The sequence below is a fragment of the Myotis myotis genome, unplaced genomic scaffold (genome assembly GCF_014108235.1).
Source record: "Myotis myotis isolate mMyoMyo1 unplaced genomic scaffold, mMyoMyo1.p scaffold_m19_p_42, whole genome shotgun sequence".
Classification (NCBI taxonomy): domain Eukaryota; kingdom Metazoa; phylum Chordata; class Mammalia; order Chiroptera; family Vespertilionidae; genus Myotis; species Myotis myotis.
The window spans coordinates 674,249-690,355 of record NW_023416349.1 but is presented as its reverse complement, the minus strand read 5'-3'; the positions used below and the strand labels follow the sequence as shown (position 1 = coordinate 690,355).

The 16,107-nt window shown below is 53.0% G+C and overlaps 2 protein-coding genes and 1 long non-coding RNA gene across 3 annotated transcripts; all 3 read left to right on the top strand.

The window, feature by feature from the left end:
- The first annotated feature begins 1,987 nt into the window (after nt 1-1,987).
- On the top strand, nt 1,988-5,926 carry LOC118655093 (zinc finger and SCAN domain-containing protein 5B-like). Its single transcript, XM_036306531.1, has 4 exons — nt 1,988-2,371; nt 3,037-3,249; nt 3,819-3,978; nt 4,934-5,926. Exons 1-4 carry the CDS (start codon nt 1,988-1,990, stop codon nt 5,710-5,712), a joined length of 1,536 nt encoding a protein of 511 aa, XP_036162424.1. The 3' UTR covers nt 5,713-5,926.
- Nucleotides 5,927-10,344: 4,418 nt separating this feature from the next.
- On the top strand, nt 10,345-12,478 carry LOC118655127 (mesoderm induction early response protein 3-like). The gene has a single exon (XM_036306601.1). It carries the CDS (start codon nt 10,809-10,811, stop codon nt 11,685-11,687), a length of 879 nt encoding a protein of 292 aa, XP_036162494.1. The 5' UTR covers nt 10,345-10,808; the 3' UTR covers nt 11,688-12,478.
- A 2,473-nt stretch (nt 12,479-14,951) lies between these two features.
- LOC118655131 lies at nt 14,952-16,107 on the top strand. Its single transcript, XR_004967201.1, has 3 exons — nt 14,952-15,111; nt 15,228-15,512; nt 16,087-16,107. It is a non-coding gene; the product is annotated as an uncharacterized LOC118655131 (long non-coding RNA).

The window sequence follows — 16,107 nt, the reverse complement described above, 5'->3', positions numbered from 1 at the left end:
GAGAAACATCCATGCGAGAGAGACACATCGATTGGTTGCCTCCTGCCCGCACCCCATTCCAAGCCGGGAACTGAGCCTGCAACTGAGGAACGTGCCCTTGACATGGATCCTTGATTCCATGAGCCAATGCTCTATCCACTGAGCCGAACCAGCTATGGTGAACCTTTTCTCATTAAAAATCTTGCTTTCTGAATATTTCAAAGAGCTTTTTCTGGGATGAGATTATGTATATGAGACCCATTAATCCATTTATCCAAACAGATCAGTGAATGAGGGCAGGGGCAGGAAGTGGGTGGGCAGAGAACCTGGTGGGATAGGGTTTCCTTTTGTGGTGACGAAAATGAGGTTCTTGACCCAGACAGTGGAGAGGGCCCCACAGCCTTTCCAAGGCACTTAATAACCCGAAACTGAACCCTTTAAAAAAGAGTTAGGCCCTGGCTGCGTGGCCCACTTGGTTAGAGCACCGGGTCAGGGCACACACAAGAATCAACCAATGGAGGCATAGATGCCTGGACAGACAAATCTCTCTCCTTTTCACTCTCTCTTCTTATGCTTGGATGTGGATTAAAAAAACGGAGTTCAAGTGGTGAATTGTAGGTTGTGCATTTTGCCACAATAGCACAATACCTGTAGGAGTTTAATTGTCTTAGGGTTCTTTTTTAATTTTTATTTATTTATTTATTCTTTTAAAAAATATATTTTATTGATTTTTTACAGAGAGGAAGGGAGAGAGATAGTTAGAAACATCAATGAGAGAGAAACATCGATCAGCCGCCTCCTGCACATCTCCTACTGGGGATGTGCCCGCAACCCAGGTACATGCCCTTGACCGGAATCGAACCTGGGACCCTTCAGTCCGCAGGCTGATGCTCTATCCACTAAGCCAAACGGTTTCTGCTTAGGGTTCTTTTTGTAAAAAATATATATCTTTATTAATTTCAGAGAATAAGGAAGAGGGAGTGAGAGACAGAAACATCAATGATGAGAGAGAACCATTGATTGGCTTCCTCCTGCACACACCCTATTAGGGATTGAGCCTGCAACCTGGGCATGTTCCCCTGACCGGAATTGAAATTGGGACCCTACAGTCCGCAGGTGGACGGTCCATCCACTGAGCCAAACCAGCTAGGGCTCTCTCTTAGGGTTCTCTTTTGCTGTCCCTCGTCTGGAACAAAATAGAAAATGTTAGGGGACAATCATAGCTTAATATTTACAACATATTAAATTCCATAGAATTCCAGGTTGTAAATATTTGTTTTCTGTATTTTCCTATAGAATCATGACCAAACAGTGATTACAATTTGCCAATGGAATTGCTAAATCTTATCTTTTTTTTAAAAATTGATAATGATGAGAGAGAGAGAGAGAAAGAGAGACAGAGACAGAGACAGAGAGAGAGAGATTTGTTGTTGCACTTAGGATTGCATTCATTGGTTCACTCTTTTCTGTGCCATGACCAGACATGGAACCTGAAAACTTGGCCTAGGGGGACGATGCACTAAACAACTTAGCTACCCGACCAGATCCCTGTATCTTGTCTTGAGGAGAAGCTGAACGCTGATTTTATTATTGAAATAGATTCTGGGGTTCAGCTGTTGAGTGTTGACCCATTAACCAAAGGTCACTGGATTGTTTCCTGGTCAGGCACATGCCCAGCTTTCAGGCTCAGTCCCCTTTGGGGGGCCAGCAGGTGTCAACTAATGGATGTTTCTCTCTCTCCTCTTCATTCATCTCTCTCTAAAATCAATAAAATGAAATATTGTTTAAAAGAAGAATACTATGGGTTAACTTCCAGGGTACTCAATATGGGACCAGTGAGGGGTGTTTAGTATTGGGTGGATCAGCAGGTGAAACCCATCTCATTCTCTCCTCTCGTTCCGCCAGAACTGTGAACCGGCTACTGAGTCCATACCTTCAGTCGCTCTCCGTCAGGAGCTGACTTCAGGCTGGGTTTGCTGCAGTCCGATTAGAGACGTTCCCAGGGAATATGGCTACAGACCAGGCATTTTACGATGATCATGGGCACCCCCAGGGCAGCCTGGGCTGGGACCTGTCACCGGCCGGACTGCCCCATGGAAACCTCACTGAAGAACAGCACCGGGACTGTGAGAAGTGGCACTTGCTCTTCAGAGCCTTCCAACACCCAGAGGACGCGGACCCCCTCCAGAGCGTGCACACAATGTCTGCGCTCCTCCATCGCTGGCTGAGGCCGGATGTGCTCACCAAGAAGCAGATCTTGGATAAGCTTCTGCTGGAGAAGTTCATGACCTGCATGCCCCTGGAGCTGCAGGTCTTGGTGAAGGAGAGGCGAGTGCAGAGCTGCGAGGAACTGAAGGTCTTGCTGAGAAATAAGGAGAAACCCAGGAAATGGGTGAGTGGGACCCTCATGATGGGCAGGGGGCCGGTAAATGTACACAGCGGCATTCTTTAATTTTCTGTGTTTTATTTTTTAAATATATTTTTGTTGATTTCAGAGAGAGAGAGAGAAACATCAATGATGAGAGAGAATCACTGATTGGCCCCTCCTGCATGCCCCTGCAGTAAGAATCAAGCCCACAACCCAGTGGTGTGCCCTGGCCTGGAATCAAATCGTGACCTCCAGGTTCATAGGTAGATACTCAGCCACTGAGCCATGGCGGCCAGGCTGCATTAGCATTCCTGAGATGGACATATTTGAAACTTTGATCTCCTGCCTGGGGCTCACTTTCCCAATGACCTCAGAATAACCTCAGGGGGTAGACGTGTCGGTTCTGCCTCACGTGTGGGGGAACTGAGGCACAGACCAGGTGCAGGGACGGCGCCTTTCTCTCCAGGGAGCCTCTGCCAATGTTGGGAGACATGTTTGGTTGCCACCATTTGGGAGGTTGCTATTTGATTGATTGATTAAAACAATAACTTTTTTGTAGAGAGAATGAGGAAGGGCGAGAGAGGGAAACATCCATGTGTTGTTCCACTGAAAGTGTGAGTGTTGAGTAGGACACACGCAAGGAGTATGATACATCCCGGGTCTTATCTTGTTTAATTTTCTCCCCACAGAAGGTTGTCATCTTCCAAGGGCAGAAGTATCTTGAGGAGAATTTTGATGTCCAGATGCCGGATGAGGAAGTTGGTGACACAGACCATGTGTTGGAATTGTCCATGAAGTACCAATCCCCCATTAGTAAGACGGGGGTACATCCTGGGAAGAGCCAGGATGTCAACGGAGAGCCAGGGAACCAGCCAGGAACCAGTGACGTGGTGTGGGGACAGGTGAGTGTGTGATGCCCTGATCTGTGGGGACAGGTGGGAGCTGGTACTAGTGGATGTGGTGATCATAGCTGCTACAGCTGTGGGTTTGATTCCCAGACAAGGGCACATACTTGCGCTGCAGGTTCCATTCCCTGCCCAGTTGGAGTGATTGTAGGAGTCAACCAGTCAATATGTGTCTCCCATTGATGTCTCTGTCTTTCCTTCTGCCTCTCTCTGTCTTTCTCTCTCACTCTCTCTTTCTCTTGCTCTACTCTCTTTCCACCTCCCTTCCTTGCTATCTAAAAATCAATGGGAAAATATCCTGGGGTGAGAATTAACAAGAACAACAAAAAGAGTAAGGAGTGTAATGTATGGGCTTGACTTAAGGTGTGATGGGTACACATAAGGACAGACTTGGGAGTATAGGTGATGGGATTGGCCCCAAGGAAGTCTAGGCAGAGCCACAAAACTGTGCTGTTAGGTAAGCTGGGGTCTCAGGTCAGGGAGATGGACAGGACGGGGGAAGGAGGGACGGAGCTTCCCACCCCTGGTCTCAGACACGTTTAACCCCCCTTGTTACCCACTGTCAGGGGCAGAAAGTCTTCCTGCCAGAGATGATTCCCACGAAAAGTGATCTGGAGGGTGTGAGACCCATGGAGAATTTGGTGAATTTTGAGAAGGATATGATGGAAGACAGAGAAGAGGCAGCAGTACTCACATCTCCAGAGCCTCCACTTCCCAGCAGTCCTGGTGAGTATGGAAACTGGGCTTGTAGAGCAATGATTATTGTGTCATAAATCAGCGAGCTAGATACAAGACGCCTTAATGAGCCAATTGGTTAGGAGTCTTTATTACATGCAGGCTCAGAGCAGAATATCTCTGTCAAATTCGGAGAAAACAAAGGAAAGAGTATTCCTCTTTTATATCCTTCTAGGTCTTTGTGTAAGTTATTTTTGCAGACACCTTGTAACCTTGAGTACATATAGTATCTAACAAACACCTGGCATGGGAATATTATCAGTATCAGCTTCTCAGCCCCTCAGGTTCCATCGCTAGTTTGCCAGGTCAGACAGTTACGTTTATCTTTTCTATTATTTAAGCTAAAAAACAAAGTTAATTTACAGAATAACAGACCTTCTGAACATGGCAGAGTTGACTTACAGAACAAGGGACTCTCTGAAAATAGCAGAGCATTTCAAACAGCAGTTTCACAAAATAGAGATTACTGTGCTTCATTATTGATGCCCCCTCTGCTGGGTCCCCACCTGGGCATCCAGCGTGGTCATCTATTGGGGACGGTTGTCTCTCAATGCCAAGCCTCCTCCATCACAGACTCCCTGGTGCCCAAAGGTCTAAATTCTTGGGTTTGTTTGTTGATGGGAATGTTTTTCAACCTACATCGGCTTTGGTTCAAAGGCGTTTGGTAGTGTTAAAAGTGCTCTTTTAATAAAAAATATATACTTATATTTATTTTTAGAGAGAGTGGAGGGGAGATGGAGAGAGATAGAAACATGGATGATAGGGAAAATCATCGATTGGCTGCCTTCTGCCTGGCATCCACCGGGGGTCGAGCCCCACAACCCGGGCATGTGCCCTGTCAGGGAGTGGAGGTGGCGACCTCTTGGTTCCTGGGTGGATGCTCAGTCCATGAGCTGAGTTGAAAGTGCTCTTTGATTAATGTTGTGTGTTGAATGCTTTCTTTCAGGAGACTCGGTGAAGACAGAGGGGGAGCAGAACCCGCAGGAAGGAATTGGTCTGGAGCGTGTGGATGTCGGTGACGTACCTCCCACCCACGTTCTGGAGACACAGGCTTTGAGTCAGCGTCCAAAGAGAAGAGGTTCTGGGAATTCAGGAGGTGCCACCAAGAGAAAAAAGGGCAACACTCCCACCCCCCAAGACGAGCCTCAAGAAGGAGCCGTGTTGTTGGACAGAGGAGAAGTCACCAGACAGCGCGGGTGCAATTCAGTGGGTGCATCAAGCATCATGGAGCCCACTGGTCACCCTGTTGGCAAAGAACCCGGGAGAAAGGTACCCTACGAGTGTCAAGACTGCAGCAAAAGGTTCAGCTACAGATCTCAGTTAGACATTCACCAGAGGACACACACAGGAGAGAGACCCTTCCAGTGCCTTGTGTGTCCCAAGGGGTTCATTCAGGCCTCGGACCTCCACGTCCACCAGCGGATCCACACGGGGGAGAAGCCGTTCTGCTGTAAAGTCTGCAAGAAGAGGTTCACCCACAAGTCCACGCTGCGTGGCCACCAGCGGGTCCACACCCAGGACAAGCCATACGAGTGCGACGTCTGCCCCAAAAGTTTCAGCCACCTCGGGAACCTCAACGTTCACATGTGCACCCACTCGGGCCTGAGACCCTACTCGTGTCCCCATTGCCACCTGGCCTTCCGCCAACTGGGGACGTTTAAACGCCACCAAAGTGCACATGTCAAGGAGGTGCCACAGGTCCCTTCTGACCAAGGAGGACATTAACAGGTCTCTCTCCTGTGTGTGTCCCTCTGGTGAAGGTGTAACAGATTGGTAACTGAAACTTTTGATGCAAAAATGGTCGATGAGCACTTAGACAGACGGGGTTCTATGAATTAGAATTGGGGTCCTTGAGTAATTATTCATGTTTCCTATTGGCCCCATACTCTGTCAGTCTTGCTGTTTGTTTCAATAAATATTTCATGATTCAATGATTATCTCTTGTTTGTCCTCTGTTGTCCTTTTTTTTAATGTAAAATAGGGAGGTCCCAGGAGAGTGGCCAGATTCCCTACAGAATACCCAGTGCAATGTGGATGTCAGATACATCACATTTTTTATTTTCTAATATATATTTGTATTGATTTCAAAGGGGAAGGCAGAGGGAAGAGAGAGATGGACACATCAATGATGAGAGAATCATTGGATTTGGCTGCCTCCTGCACGCCCCCTACTGGGGATGGAGCCTGAAACCCGCACATGTGCCCTTGAATGGAATTGAACTTGGGACCCTTCAGTCTGCAGGCCAACACTCTATCTACTGAGCCAAACCAGCCAAGGCCACAGCATTTTTAGATATGTGTCTTCTAAATTATTCCTTTATCTGACATTTGCATTTCACTGAGCATTGTGGTTGGAGAGGGAGAGAGGGAGAGAGAGGGAGAGGGAGAGAGAGAGAGAGAGAGAGAGAGAGAGAGAGAGAGAGAGAGAGAGAGATTGGTTGCTCCCTGTAGGCACCTGTTCCAAGGATTGAATCTTTTGCTGCACAAGATGATGCTCAACTAACGCAGACTCTCCCGCACCCCGGCTTGGTGGCCACACGCAGGGATAAGGGTTTGCCTGGTGTGGGGTGTTGCTCCTCAGGGGATTCTCCTGTATGACTGACTCTGCTGGTCAGAGCTCTGGTTGCCCAGTGTGGTAACCATGCTGGCTGCTCTGTGGCGACTCCAGGTCTGCAAAGTCTTTTTGAAAAAAGGGGGGCCATTTCAGTGTCTGGGACACCCCCCTGGAGGTCCAGCCCATGCGAGATGGACCCTGCTGTGTGTCCCGGATGTCTGCTCATCACCACCCTGGTACCCACACCCGGACATTGTCCTGTGGGGAGAGTTAGGACTCAGGAGGAGGGTGAGTGGGTCCCTTGAGTCAAACAATTCAGTCACTCCTGCCTCTCCAGCTATGGCCCCCGACCGCAGGCATCCACACAGCTGGGCCACTTGTTGGCAATGAAACCTCCTGAAGCAGCCCTGTTGGGTTTCTCAGTGGTTAGACCCTCAAACCGAAGCGTCCCTGGTTTTGGTCCCAGTCAAGGGCACGTACCTTGGTGGCAGGTACAATCCCTGCCCCGGTTGGGGCACATGGAGGAGGCAACCAATCCATGTGATTCTCTTATGTCGATGATTCTCTCCCTCCCTCTCTCTCCTTTCCTCTCTGAAATCATAAAATATATTAAAAAAAATAAAAATCAATGCAAAATATATCCTCTGGTGGGGATTTGAAAAAAAAAATTAAAAATAAAACCTACGGAAGCAGAAACTCAGGGCATGGGCCCAGCACGCTGGTGCCCTGAGCCCCCCAGGTGGTGGTAATACTGTGATTCTCCAACCACAGCCGGTCCTCCCTGGTTCTCACACCCAAATCACCTGGGACTTCATTTGGGGTTTGTTTTGAAATGATTACAGCGTCACAGGAAGTGGAAACACTAGCCCAGGGAGGCCCCGTGTATTAAAAAAATAAATGCCTGCAAGCCGCTCGAGGTGAGTGTATTTAAGCATCAGAAAGGGGACAGGATGGTGGGCCTACTCCCCTGTTTCCTCCATTCTGGCTCTTTTCAGAGTCCACCGTGACTCTGGTCTTGACATGATCAGCATCTCTCAATCCAACTCTCTCTGGAACTCTGTTTTGTTTCTCTTGTTAATCCTCACCCAAGGTTATTTTTCCCATTGGTTCTTGAGAGAGAGAGGCATGGAGGAAAGGAGAGAGAGAGAGAGAGAGGGAGAGAGACAGAGAGAGAGAGAGAAGATGGGGAAAGGAAGGAAGAGTGAGAACCATTAATTTGTTCCACTTCTGCATTCCTTGATTCTCTTTTTAGTATATATTTTTTATTGATTTCAGAGAAAGAGGGGGAGAGAGAAAAACATCAGTGATGAGAGAGAATCATTGACTGGCCCCTCCTGCACGCCTCTACATTGAGGATCAAGTCCACAACCCAGTGGTGTGCCCTGGCCTGGAATCAAATCTTGACCTCCAGGTTCATAGGTTAATGCTCAACCACTGAAAGTGTGAGACTTGAGTAGGACACATGCAAGGAGTAGGATACATCCCGGGTCTTATCTTGTTTGATTTTCTCCCCACAGAAGGTCGTCACCTTGCGAGGGCAGAAGTACCTTCAGGAGAATTCCGAGGAGGAAGTTGGTGACACAGACTATGTGTTAGACTTGTCTGTGACGTCCCGATCCCCCATAAGGAAGTAGGGGGTACATCCTGAGAACAGCCCGGAGGTCAATGGAGAGCCGGGGAACCAGCCAGGAACCAGTGACATGTTGTGGGGACAGGTGAGTGTGTGATGCCCTGATTTGTGGGGACAGGTGGGAGCCGGTACAAGGGGAAGTGGTGACTGCAGTGGGGCTTGATGGGGAATCTCAGGCCGCGTACCCTGCCCAGTGGGGTTTGATGGGGGACCTCAAGGCACGCCTTTGCCAGCCCCCGATCTCAGTGAGTTACCCATGCCTGCACGCATGTGAGCAGCTACAGAATGTGGGCACTACCACGCATCTCTGGGGTGTGGTGGGATTTCAGCTCTCGGGCCAGAACCACCCCTGGGCATGTCATTGGCGGGTTCTCTTGTCCAGCCTACCCCCTTCCAGTTTGCCCTCCAGGGCAGGGCCTAGCACGGGGCCTGGGGCCTATCACAAGGAGGCCAGGGATGCCCACTGAGAAATGAGTGAGGGGCAGGACGGGGACCCCGCGCTGGGCTGGGGAGAAAGCTGTGGTGCGGGAAGGGTCTGCTGCTCACCTAGAGCCATCATGCCACCGTCTTCCTTTTGGAGGCCGACCCCGGAGCCTTCCATCACGTCCCGAGGGGCCCGCATCGCTGGTCCCTGAAACGAGACACCACGTTCTGAGTTGAGACACCTGAGTGATGGCCTTGATTTTTCGCCCCCTCTGTCCCCGCTCCACCTTCCACCACTGAACGAGTCCCGTCACCAGCTCTGATCCAAGCTGGCTGCTGTGCCGGGTAGTGCTCGCTCGGCCACCCCACATGAGGCCCATGAGGGCGCCCCCTCATACCCTCCAGCCCTAGCCTTCAGGGGATGACAGCGTCAGTTGACATCTTACCTGCAGCCTCCTGAGACGTGGTTCCAGACCTGTCGCAAGACCCCGACCCACGGAGATTGCGAGAGAGGCTACATGTTTATTTTTAAACCACTACGTTTGGGGCGACCTGTTATGCAGCAACAGCTGACCGATACACCTGCTTTGAATAGTGCAAGCTAGCTATTACTGCTGCTTTTTTTTTTTTTTTTTTTTTTAGTGGAAGAGAGAGGGAGAGACAGAAAGATCAGTGATGAGAGAGAACCACTGATCGGGCTGCCTCCTGCACAGACCCTGACCAGAATCCGGGCCGGGGAGAAGCCTGCAACCAAGGTATGTGCCCTTGACCGGAATTGAACCCGGGGCCTTCCAGTCCACAGGCTGATGCTCTCTCCACTGAGCCAAACTGGCGAGGGCGGAATATTTTTTCTGATAAACCTCCTCAGGCAAGGGAATCAAACGAAAAAATAAACAAATGGGACTACATCAAACTAAAAGGTTTTTGCACAGCAAAAGAACCATCAACAAAATGAAAAGACAGCCCAGCCAGCTGTGTCTGAGCTTGGACCTATGAACCAGGAGGTTCCCAGTCAGGGCATATGCCCAGGTTGGGGTTCAATCCCCAGGAGACGACATGCAGGAGGCAGCCAATCAATGATTCTCTCTCATCATTGATGTTTTTCTCTCTCTCCTTCTCCCTTCCTCTCTGAAATCAATAAAAATCTATTTTTAAGAAGAAAAAAAATAAATTATTTTCTTTTTTAATTACTTCTAGGGACAGAAAGAGGGTGGGGGGAGAAACATTGAACCTATTGAGCTTGCACCCGAAACCAGGGCATGCGCCCAAACAGGGAACCGAACCTGCGACCCTCCGTGACCCCTCGGCACGCAGGCCCGCGCTGGTATCCCTGAGCCACATCCGCCCGGGCCGGGTCTGCGTGTCTGGGTCCTTCAAACCCTTCAGACGCGTGCTAAGCAGCTCATCCGCCAACACGCCCCATGCGGCCCCAGGCGTTTCTCTCCCGGAAACCATGTCCCAGCGGATTATGAAAAATGGATCAACCCTGGTCTCTAACCAATCACAGGGCGGGGCGGGAACAGGAAGTGATGCCCGGAGCGGGTATATAAACAGGCGGGTGCCAGCGCCTGGCACAGAGTTCGCCAGTCCGGGCTGCAGGAGCTGCGGGTGTGGGCGCTGCAGAGGCGGTGAGTGGGGCGAGGGCGTCCGAGACCCGGGGTTTGGAAGAGAGTGAGGACCGATGCATGGATGAATGGATGGATGGGTGGATGGATGGATGGATGGATGGATGGATGGATAGGTGGATGGATAGGTGGGTGGGTGGATGGATGGTTGGACGGACAATTGGATGCATGGAGGTTGGTCTCTAAAGACCTGGGGGTGTGCGCCTTGCATCATTTCTGAGATCGTGTGGAAACCAGGGGTCCCCCTGCCCCCCCTTCACGCACAGGGCGAGGTTTCTGTTTTAAATGAGCGCTTTTTAGTCTAGGCCACTGTTCGCATTTTGACCGGATTCTATTTTATTTTGGGGGGTGCGGTGTGGGTGCATCTTAGGGGGCCTTGCAGTGCCTCCCTCCCCCACCCTCAGACCCGGTTGTGACAACCATCAGTCCGTTCCCGTGCCTAGGAGTGTGTTTGTCATTCACTTTGTTCTGTAGACTCCACATCGAAGGGGAATCTTGGGGTAACTTGTCTGTCTCTGAGAGAGAGAGAGAGAGAGAGAGAGAGAGAGAGAGAGAGAGAGATTACGAAAGAACTCTTGAAGAAGAGGAGATGATGGATGAGGGTAAAAACTTCAGCTCTGAAAGTAAAGCCTTAGAGAAGGAAGGAGGCATGCCTCCGGAAGACCTGCTGGCCTTCTGCGGCTCTGAGCCCGTGCTGCCCGCCGCGGGGGAGCCCAGTGCCCACAGCTCCCCAAGGGAACTTGCCGACCAGCTGCCAGACATGACACTGGACAAGGAGGAAATAGCAAAAGACCTGCTGTCAGGTTGCGACGAGGAGGCGCCGTGTTCCGCAGACGACCTGGTGCCGTCTCTGGCTTTCCACCAGGCTTCCGACTTCTTCCTGAGGCCATTACACTCAAATATTACTTGTGAAGGAGATAAAGAATCGGAGACTGAAGATGGTGAAACTGACAGTGGTAACTCCCCTGAAGATGTGAGGAAGGAAGTAAGGATCGGTTTACAATATCAGGCCGAGATCCCCCCTTACCTTGGACAGTATGATGATGATGATGATGATGAGAAAGCGTCTGAAGAAGGAGGCCAGCTCCTCTGGCGTCCCGGGGTGGTTGCGGAGAGCACAGTGAAGGAGTACCTTGTCGAGGCCGCACTCAGAACTGGGAAGGAGAAAACGGTGGCCGGGGTTTCGGCCGGAGCGCTCACCAGGGACGATGAGCGGGCTTTACAGGAGCTGCTCAGGTGCGACCATCACGTCCAGGAGGCGCTGGAGAGGCACTGCCGCGGCGGAAAGGCAGCTCAGGAGGGCATGACTGCGTGGACAGAAGAAGAAATCCAGGGCTTTGAGCATGCGCTCATGGTCTTTGGAAAAGACTTTCACCGTGTACAGAAGCACTGGGTGAAGACCAGAACGGTGGCGCAGTGCGTGGCGTTCTACTACCTGCGGAAGATGGGGAAGAGGTCCGGGCGCTAGGACTGCTTCGCGCAGCAGACGCGGTTCGGGAAGAAGCGCTACCACCACCGCCCCAGAGTGACGGACTACACGGACCGCCTGGTGGATGAGACAGACGCTCTGGGGGGACAGTCAGTTCTCCCGGCTTAACCGCCTCCCGCCCTGACCCTGTTCCTGGTCCGCAGCTGAACATAGTCAACTCCTCCACCGCAGGGGACTTGTCAGCCATGACTGGCAGTGCAGGGGCGCCCCCCCCCACTCCCGCCCGGGGCTGTGAGCTGCTGGAGGAGGGCTTTCTATGCCCCGCGGCCCAGTGACTCCCGTGCCTGTGGTGATGGAGGAGCTGCCCGCCCTGCTCAGCCAGGGAGACAGCGACTGCTTTAACCTGTTTGAGACTGGGTTCTCCCCCTCGGAGCTGAACCCCATGACCCTGTGCAGTGAGGAGTCCGAAAGGCCAGCGAAGAGATTGAAAATGGGCCTTGCTCTTCCTGAACCCTTTATGAGTGAGGTTTCTGTGAATAACCTGGGTGTGGACTTTGAAAGCCACACACATCACAGCGCCAGTGCCCAAATGGCCGTGTCCGTGGCTGACAGTGGCAGCCGGTCTCCCAGCGGGGCCAATGGCTTCATCAGTGCCCACGCCCTGCACCAGCAGGCCGCCCTCCACTCCCAGTGCCCAGCGGCGGCCTGCAGCCCAGGGAGCGCGAGGACACGTTGGGCTGGCTTAGTCTTTCCCTGGAAGCTTGAACGTTTTCACTATGACGTCAGTGATGTCAGCATGTATAGAACTCTATCTTGATTTATCAAGAGTATTTTCACCCTGACCGGTTTAGCTCAGTGGATAGAGCGTCGGCCTGGTGACTGAAAGGTCCCAGGTTCGATTGGGGTCAAGGGCATGTACCTTAGTTGTGGGCACATCCCCAGTGGGGAGTGTGCAGGAGGCAGGGGAGGGACTGGGCACAGCAGGTGAAGGAGGAGGAAACACCACATGGTCCTTACAGTGTGGTCATGGGGAGGGAAAGGACAGCACAGGGAACACAGTCAATCACATTGTAACAACTACATGTGAGGTCACATGGTACTAGATGTATGGGGCGATCACTGTATAAGTTATATGAGTGTCTAACCAGACTTGTACACCTAAACGAACACAATATTGTACATCAACTATATTTGAAAAATTAAAAATATTTTTAAAAACAAGACATATGTATGTTGCATTCATTACCAAAATGGATTAATTTCTTAACTGTCTTTAATAAAAATGGAGGATAAAAAACCTTATACGCTGGCCTGGGAAGTACACAAAAAACACTTCTGCCACATGGCAGGCCTCATGTCCCAGGAGATCACGTGTGCGCGCTGAGCTAGCCTCTTTCTAAGGGGTCCCATGGTTACTTTTTAAAAAATTATATTTTATTGATTTTTTACAGAGAGGAAGGGAGAGGGATAGAGAGTTAGAAACACTGATGACAGAGAAACATTGATCAGCTGCCTCCTGCACACCTCCTACCGGTTAGGGCCCAAGTTTACATTTTAAAAAAATTGAGCCCGAGCTGGTTTGTCTCTATGGTGGGAGCATAGGTCTGCGGACTGTAGGGTCCCAGGTTTGATTCAGGTCGAGGGCACATGCCCAGGATGTGGTCTCAATTCCCAGGAGGGGACGTGCAGGAGGCAGCAGATCCATGATTCTCTCTCACTATGGTTGTTTCTATCTCTGTCTCCCTCTCCCTTCCTCTCTGAAATCAATAAAAATATATTTTAAAAAATTTTATTTCAGAGAGGAACTGAGAGGGAGACAGAGATGGAAACATCCATGATGGGAGAGAACCACGGATAGGCCGCCTCCTGAATGCCCCCCACTGGGGATCTAGCCTGCAACCCTGCAGGTGCCTCACCGGGAATAGAACCCTGGCCTCCTGGTTCATAGGTCAATGCTCAGCCACTGAGCCACACCCGGCCTGGCCCATGTTTACGTAACAGAACGAATGGCACAGACGCTGGGATTGCTAAGATTCGGTGAACTGGCTCACACTTTCTCAATAATGAACATGAGTGCCCAGGCTGGTGTAGCCCGGTGGGTAGAGCATCAGCCTCCAGACTGAAAGTTTGATTCCAGTCAAGGGCACATGTGCGAGTGGTGGGCCCAATCTCCTATGTGGGCCCAATGCCCAATGGGGCGAGCAGGAGGAGGCCAATCAGAGATTCTCCCTCATCATTCATGTTTCTATCTCTCCCTCCCTCTCCTTCCTCACTGAAATCAACAAAAATATATTTTTTAGAAAATGAACATGAGCTTGTCCCTTCAGGAAATATCCCCTGGCAGGTGCCAACTGACAGTCCTGTTGTCCTGATACAATGTCAGCCCCAAGAGAAAACCAGAATGTTGGAACAGGTGTGTCCCACCATGTGAGCTAGACCGCTCCCCAGTGCTGACAGCTTTTCTAGGGGGCTCTGTGGGAACAGCAACACCTGTGAGCTTTGATGACGTCATTAAATGCATCAGCACGGGAAGGTCTGGGACTTAGAGACACAAGGCGTCACTTTACATCACCTGCATGAGGACCAGAGCCACCCAGCGAGACAGCCCTGGGGACGGTGACAGAACAGAACAGGAACTATTCAATATTCCCCAGCCAGCGGGGCTCGGTGGTGGAACATTGACCTATGAACCAGGAGGTCAGAGCTCAACTTTTTGTCAGAGCACACGCCTGTGTTGTGGGCTCCATCTCCAGTGTGGGGCGTGTAGGAGGCAGCCGATCAATGATTATTTCTTATTATTGATGTTTCTATCTCTCTCTTCCTCTTCCTTCTTCTCTGAAATCAATATAAAATATATATTTTTTAAAAACATGACTCCTGTTACCATCTCACAGGCAGTGAGCATGCGACATGGATTAATAACTGTCTCACCCTGTGTGATCCGTGAGGGTCACTATGATGACGTCACCACACACACAGGTTATCTGGGCGCCTGCCTGTGTGTGAGGCCGCACAGAGATGGTGACACCAAAACCCTGGAAAGTCCCTGAACAGCACAGCGGCTGGGCCAGGCCTCGGGGACAGGGTGACGGCGCCCCGCGCGGGAGGAGGGGCAGGACCGAGTCCCAGGGCCCAGGCCTGCGCTCAGGGCTCCGCAGGGACAGAGTCTGGGGGGGCAGCTCAGTGTGGGGACTCCCCAGCGCCCTGGTTTCACTTCTCCTCTCCCAACCTGTGTCGGCGCCTCCTTCCTGGAGACTCGTGACGCGGCCCTACTTCCCACTCCCATTGGCTGAGCCGTTTCCAGAGCAGCCAATCAGCGTCCCCGCGGCTCCCGGGTATAACTCCTCCGCGGAAGCGCCGGGACTCAGATGGTCCCCCCGACGCCGAGGATGCGGGTCCTGAGGCCCCCCCACCCTCCTCCTGCTGCTCTCGGGGGCGCTGGTCCTGACCCCCAGCTGGGCCGGTCAGTGCGGGGTCGGAGGGGGCGGCGGTGCGGGGAGCAGCGAGGGGACCCGGCGGGGGCGCGGGGCCGGGAAGGCGCGTGTCCAGCCCCGGCCCTGCCCCCCGTCCGCCCCCCAGGCCCCCACTCCCTGATGTATTTCCTCACCGCCGTGTCCCGGCCCGGCCGCGGGGAGCCCCGCTTCCTCGCCTTCGGCTACGTGGACGACACGCAGTTCGTGCGGTTCGACAGCGACGCCCCGAATCCGAGGATGGAGCCGCGGGCGCCGTGGATGCAGCAGCCGTGGGTGGAGCGGGAGAGGCCGGGGTATTGGGAGGAGCAGACGCTGAGGGCCAAGGGAGACGCACAGACTTTCCGAATGGAATTGCAGACCGCCCTCGGCTACTACAACCAGAGCGAGGACGGTGAGCCGCTGCCGGGCCCGTCACGACCCCCCTCCCCATGGACTGGCCGGGGTCGCCCCGAGGGTCCGGGTCCGAGCGTCACCCCGAGGCGGCGGGACCCGCCCGGCCCCCACCCGGGAGGAGCCCGCGGGGACTGTGACCCGATTTCACTTTCAGTTTTAGATTCAGTCCCCGCGGGGCGGGCGGGGCGGGGCTGACCGCGGGGCGGGGCTGACCGCGGGGCGGGGCTGACCGCGGGGCGGGGCTGACCGCGGGGCGGGGCGGGGCTGACCGCGGGGCGGGGCTGACGGCGGGGCGGGGCGGGGCTGACCGAGGGGCGGGGCTGACCGCGGGGCGGGACGGGGCTGACCGCGGGGCGGGGCTGACGGCGGGGCGGGGCTGACGGCGGGGCGGGGCTGACGGCGGGGCGGGGCTGACGGCGGGGCGGGGCTGACGGCGGGGCGGGGCTGACCGCGGGGCGGGGCTGACCGCGGGGCGGGGCTGACCGCGGGGCGGGGCTGACCGCGGGGCGGGGCGGGGCTGACCGCGGGGCGGGGCTGACCGCGGGGCGGGGCTGACCGCGGGGCGGGGTCAGGGTCTCACACCATCCAGAGCA

Bases quoted from the DNA above. Each gene is read 5' to 3' on its own strand.
- LOC118655127 (XM_036306601.1), top strand. From the start codon at position 10,809: ATGATGGATGAGGGTAAAAACTTCAGCTCTGAAAGTAAAGCCTTAGAG.
- LOC118655093 (XM_036306531.1), top strand. From the start codon at position 1,988: ATGGCTACAGACCAGGCATTTTACGATGATCATGGGCACCCCCAGGGC. The intron at 3,250-3,818 runs GTGAGTGTGTGA...ACCCACTGTCAG, and splicing joins GTGACGTGGTGTGGGGACAG to GGGCAGAAAGTCTTCCTGCC. The intron at 3,979-4,933 runs GTGAGTATGGAA...GCTTTCTTTCAG, and splicing joins TCCACTTCCCAGCAGTCCTG to GAGACTCGGTGAAGACAGAG.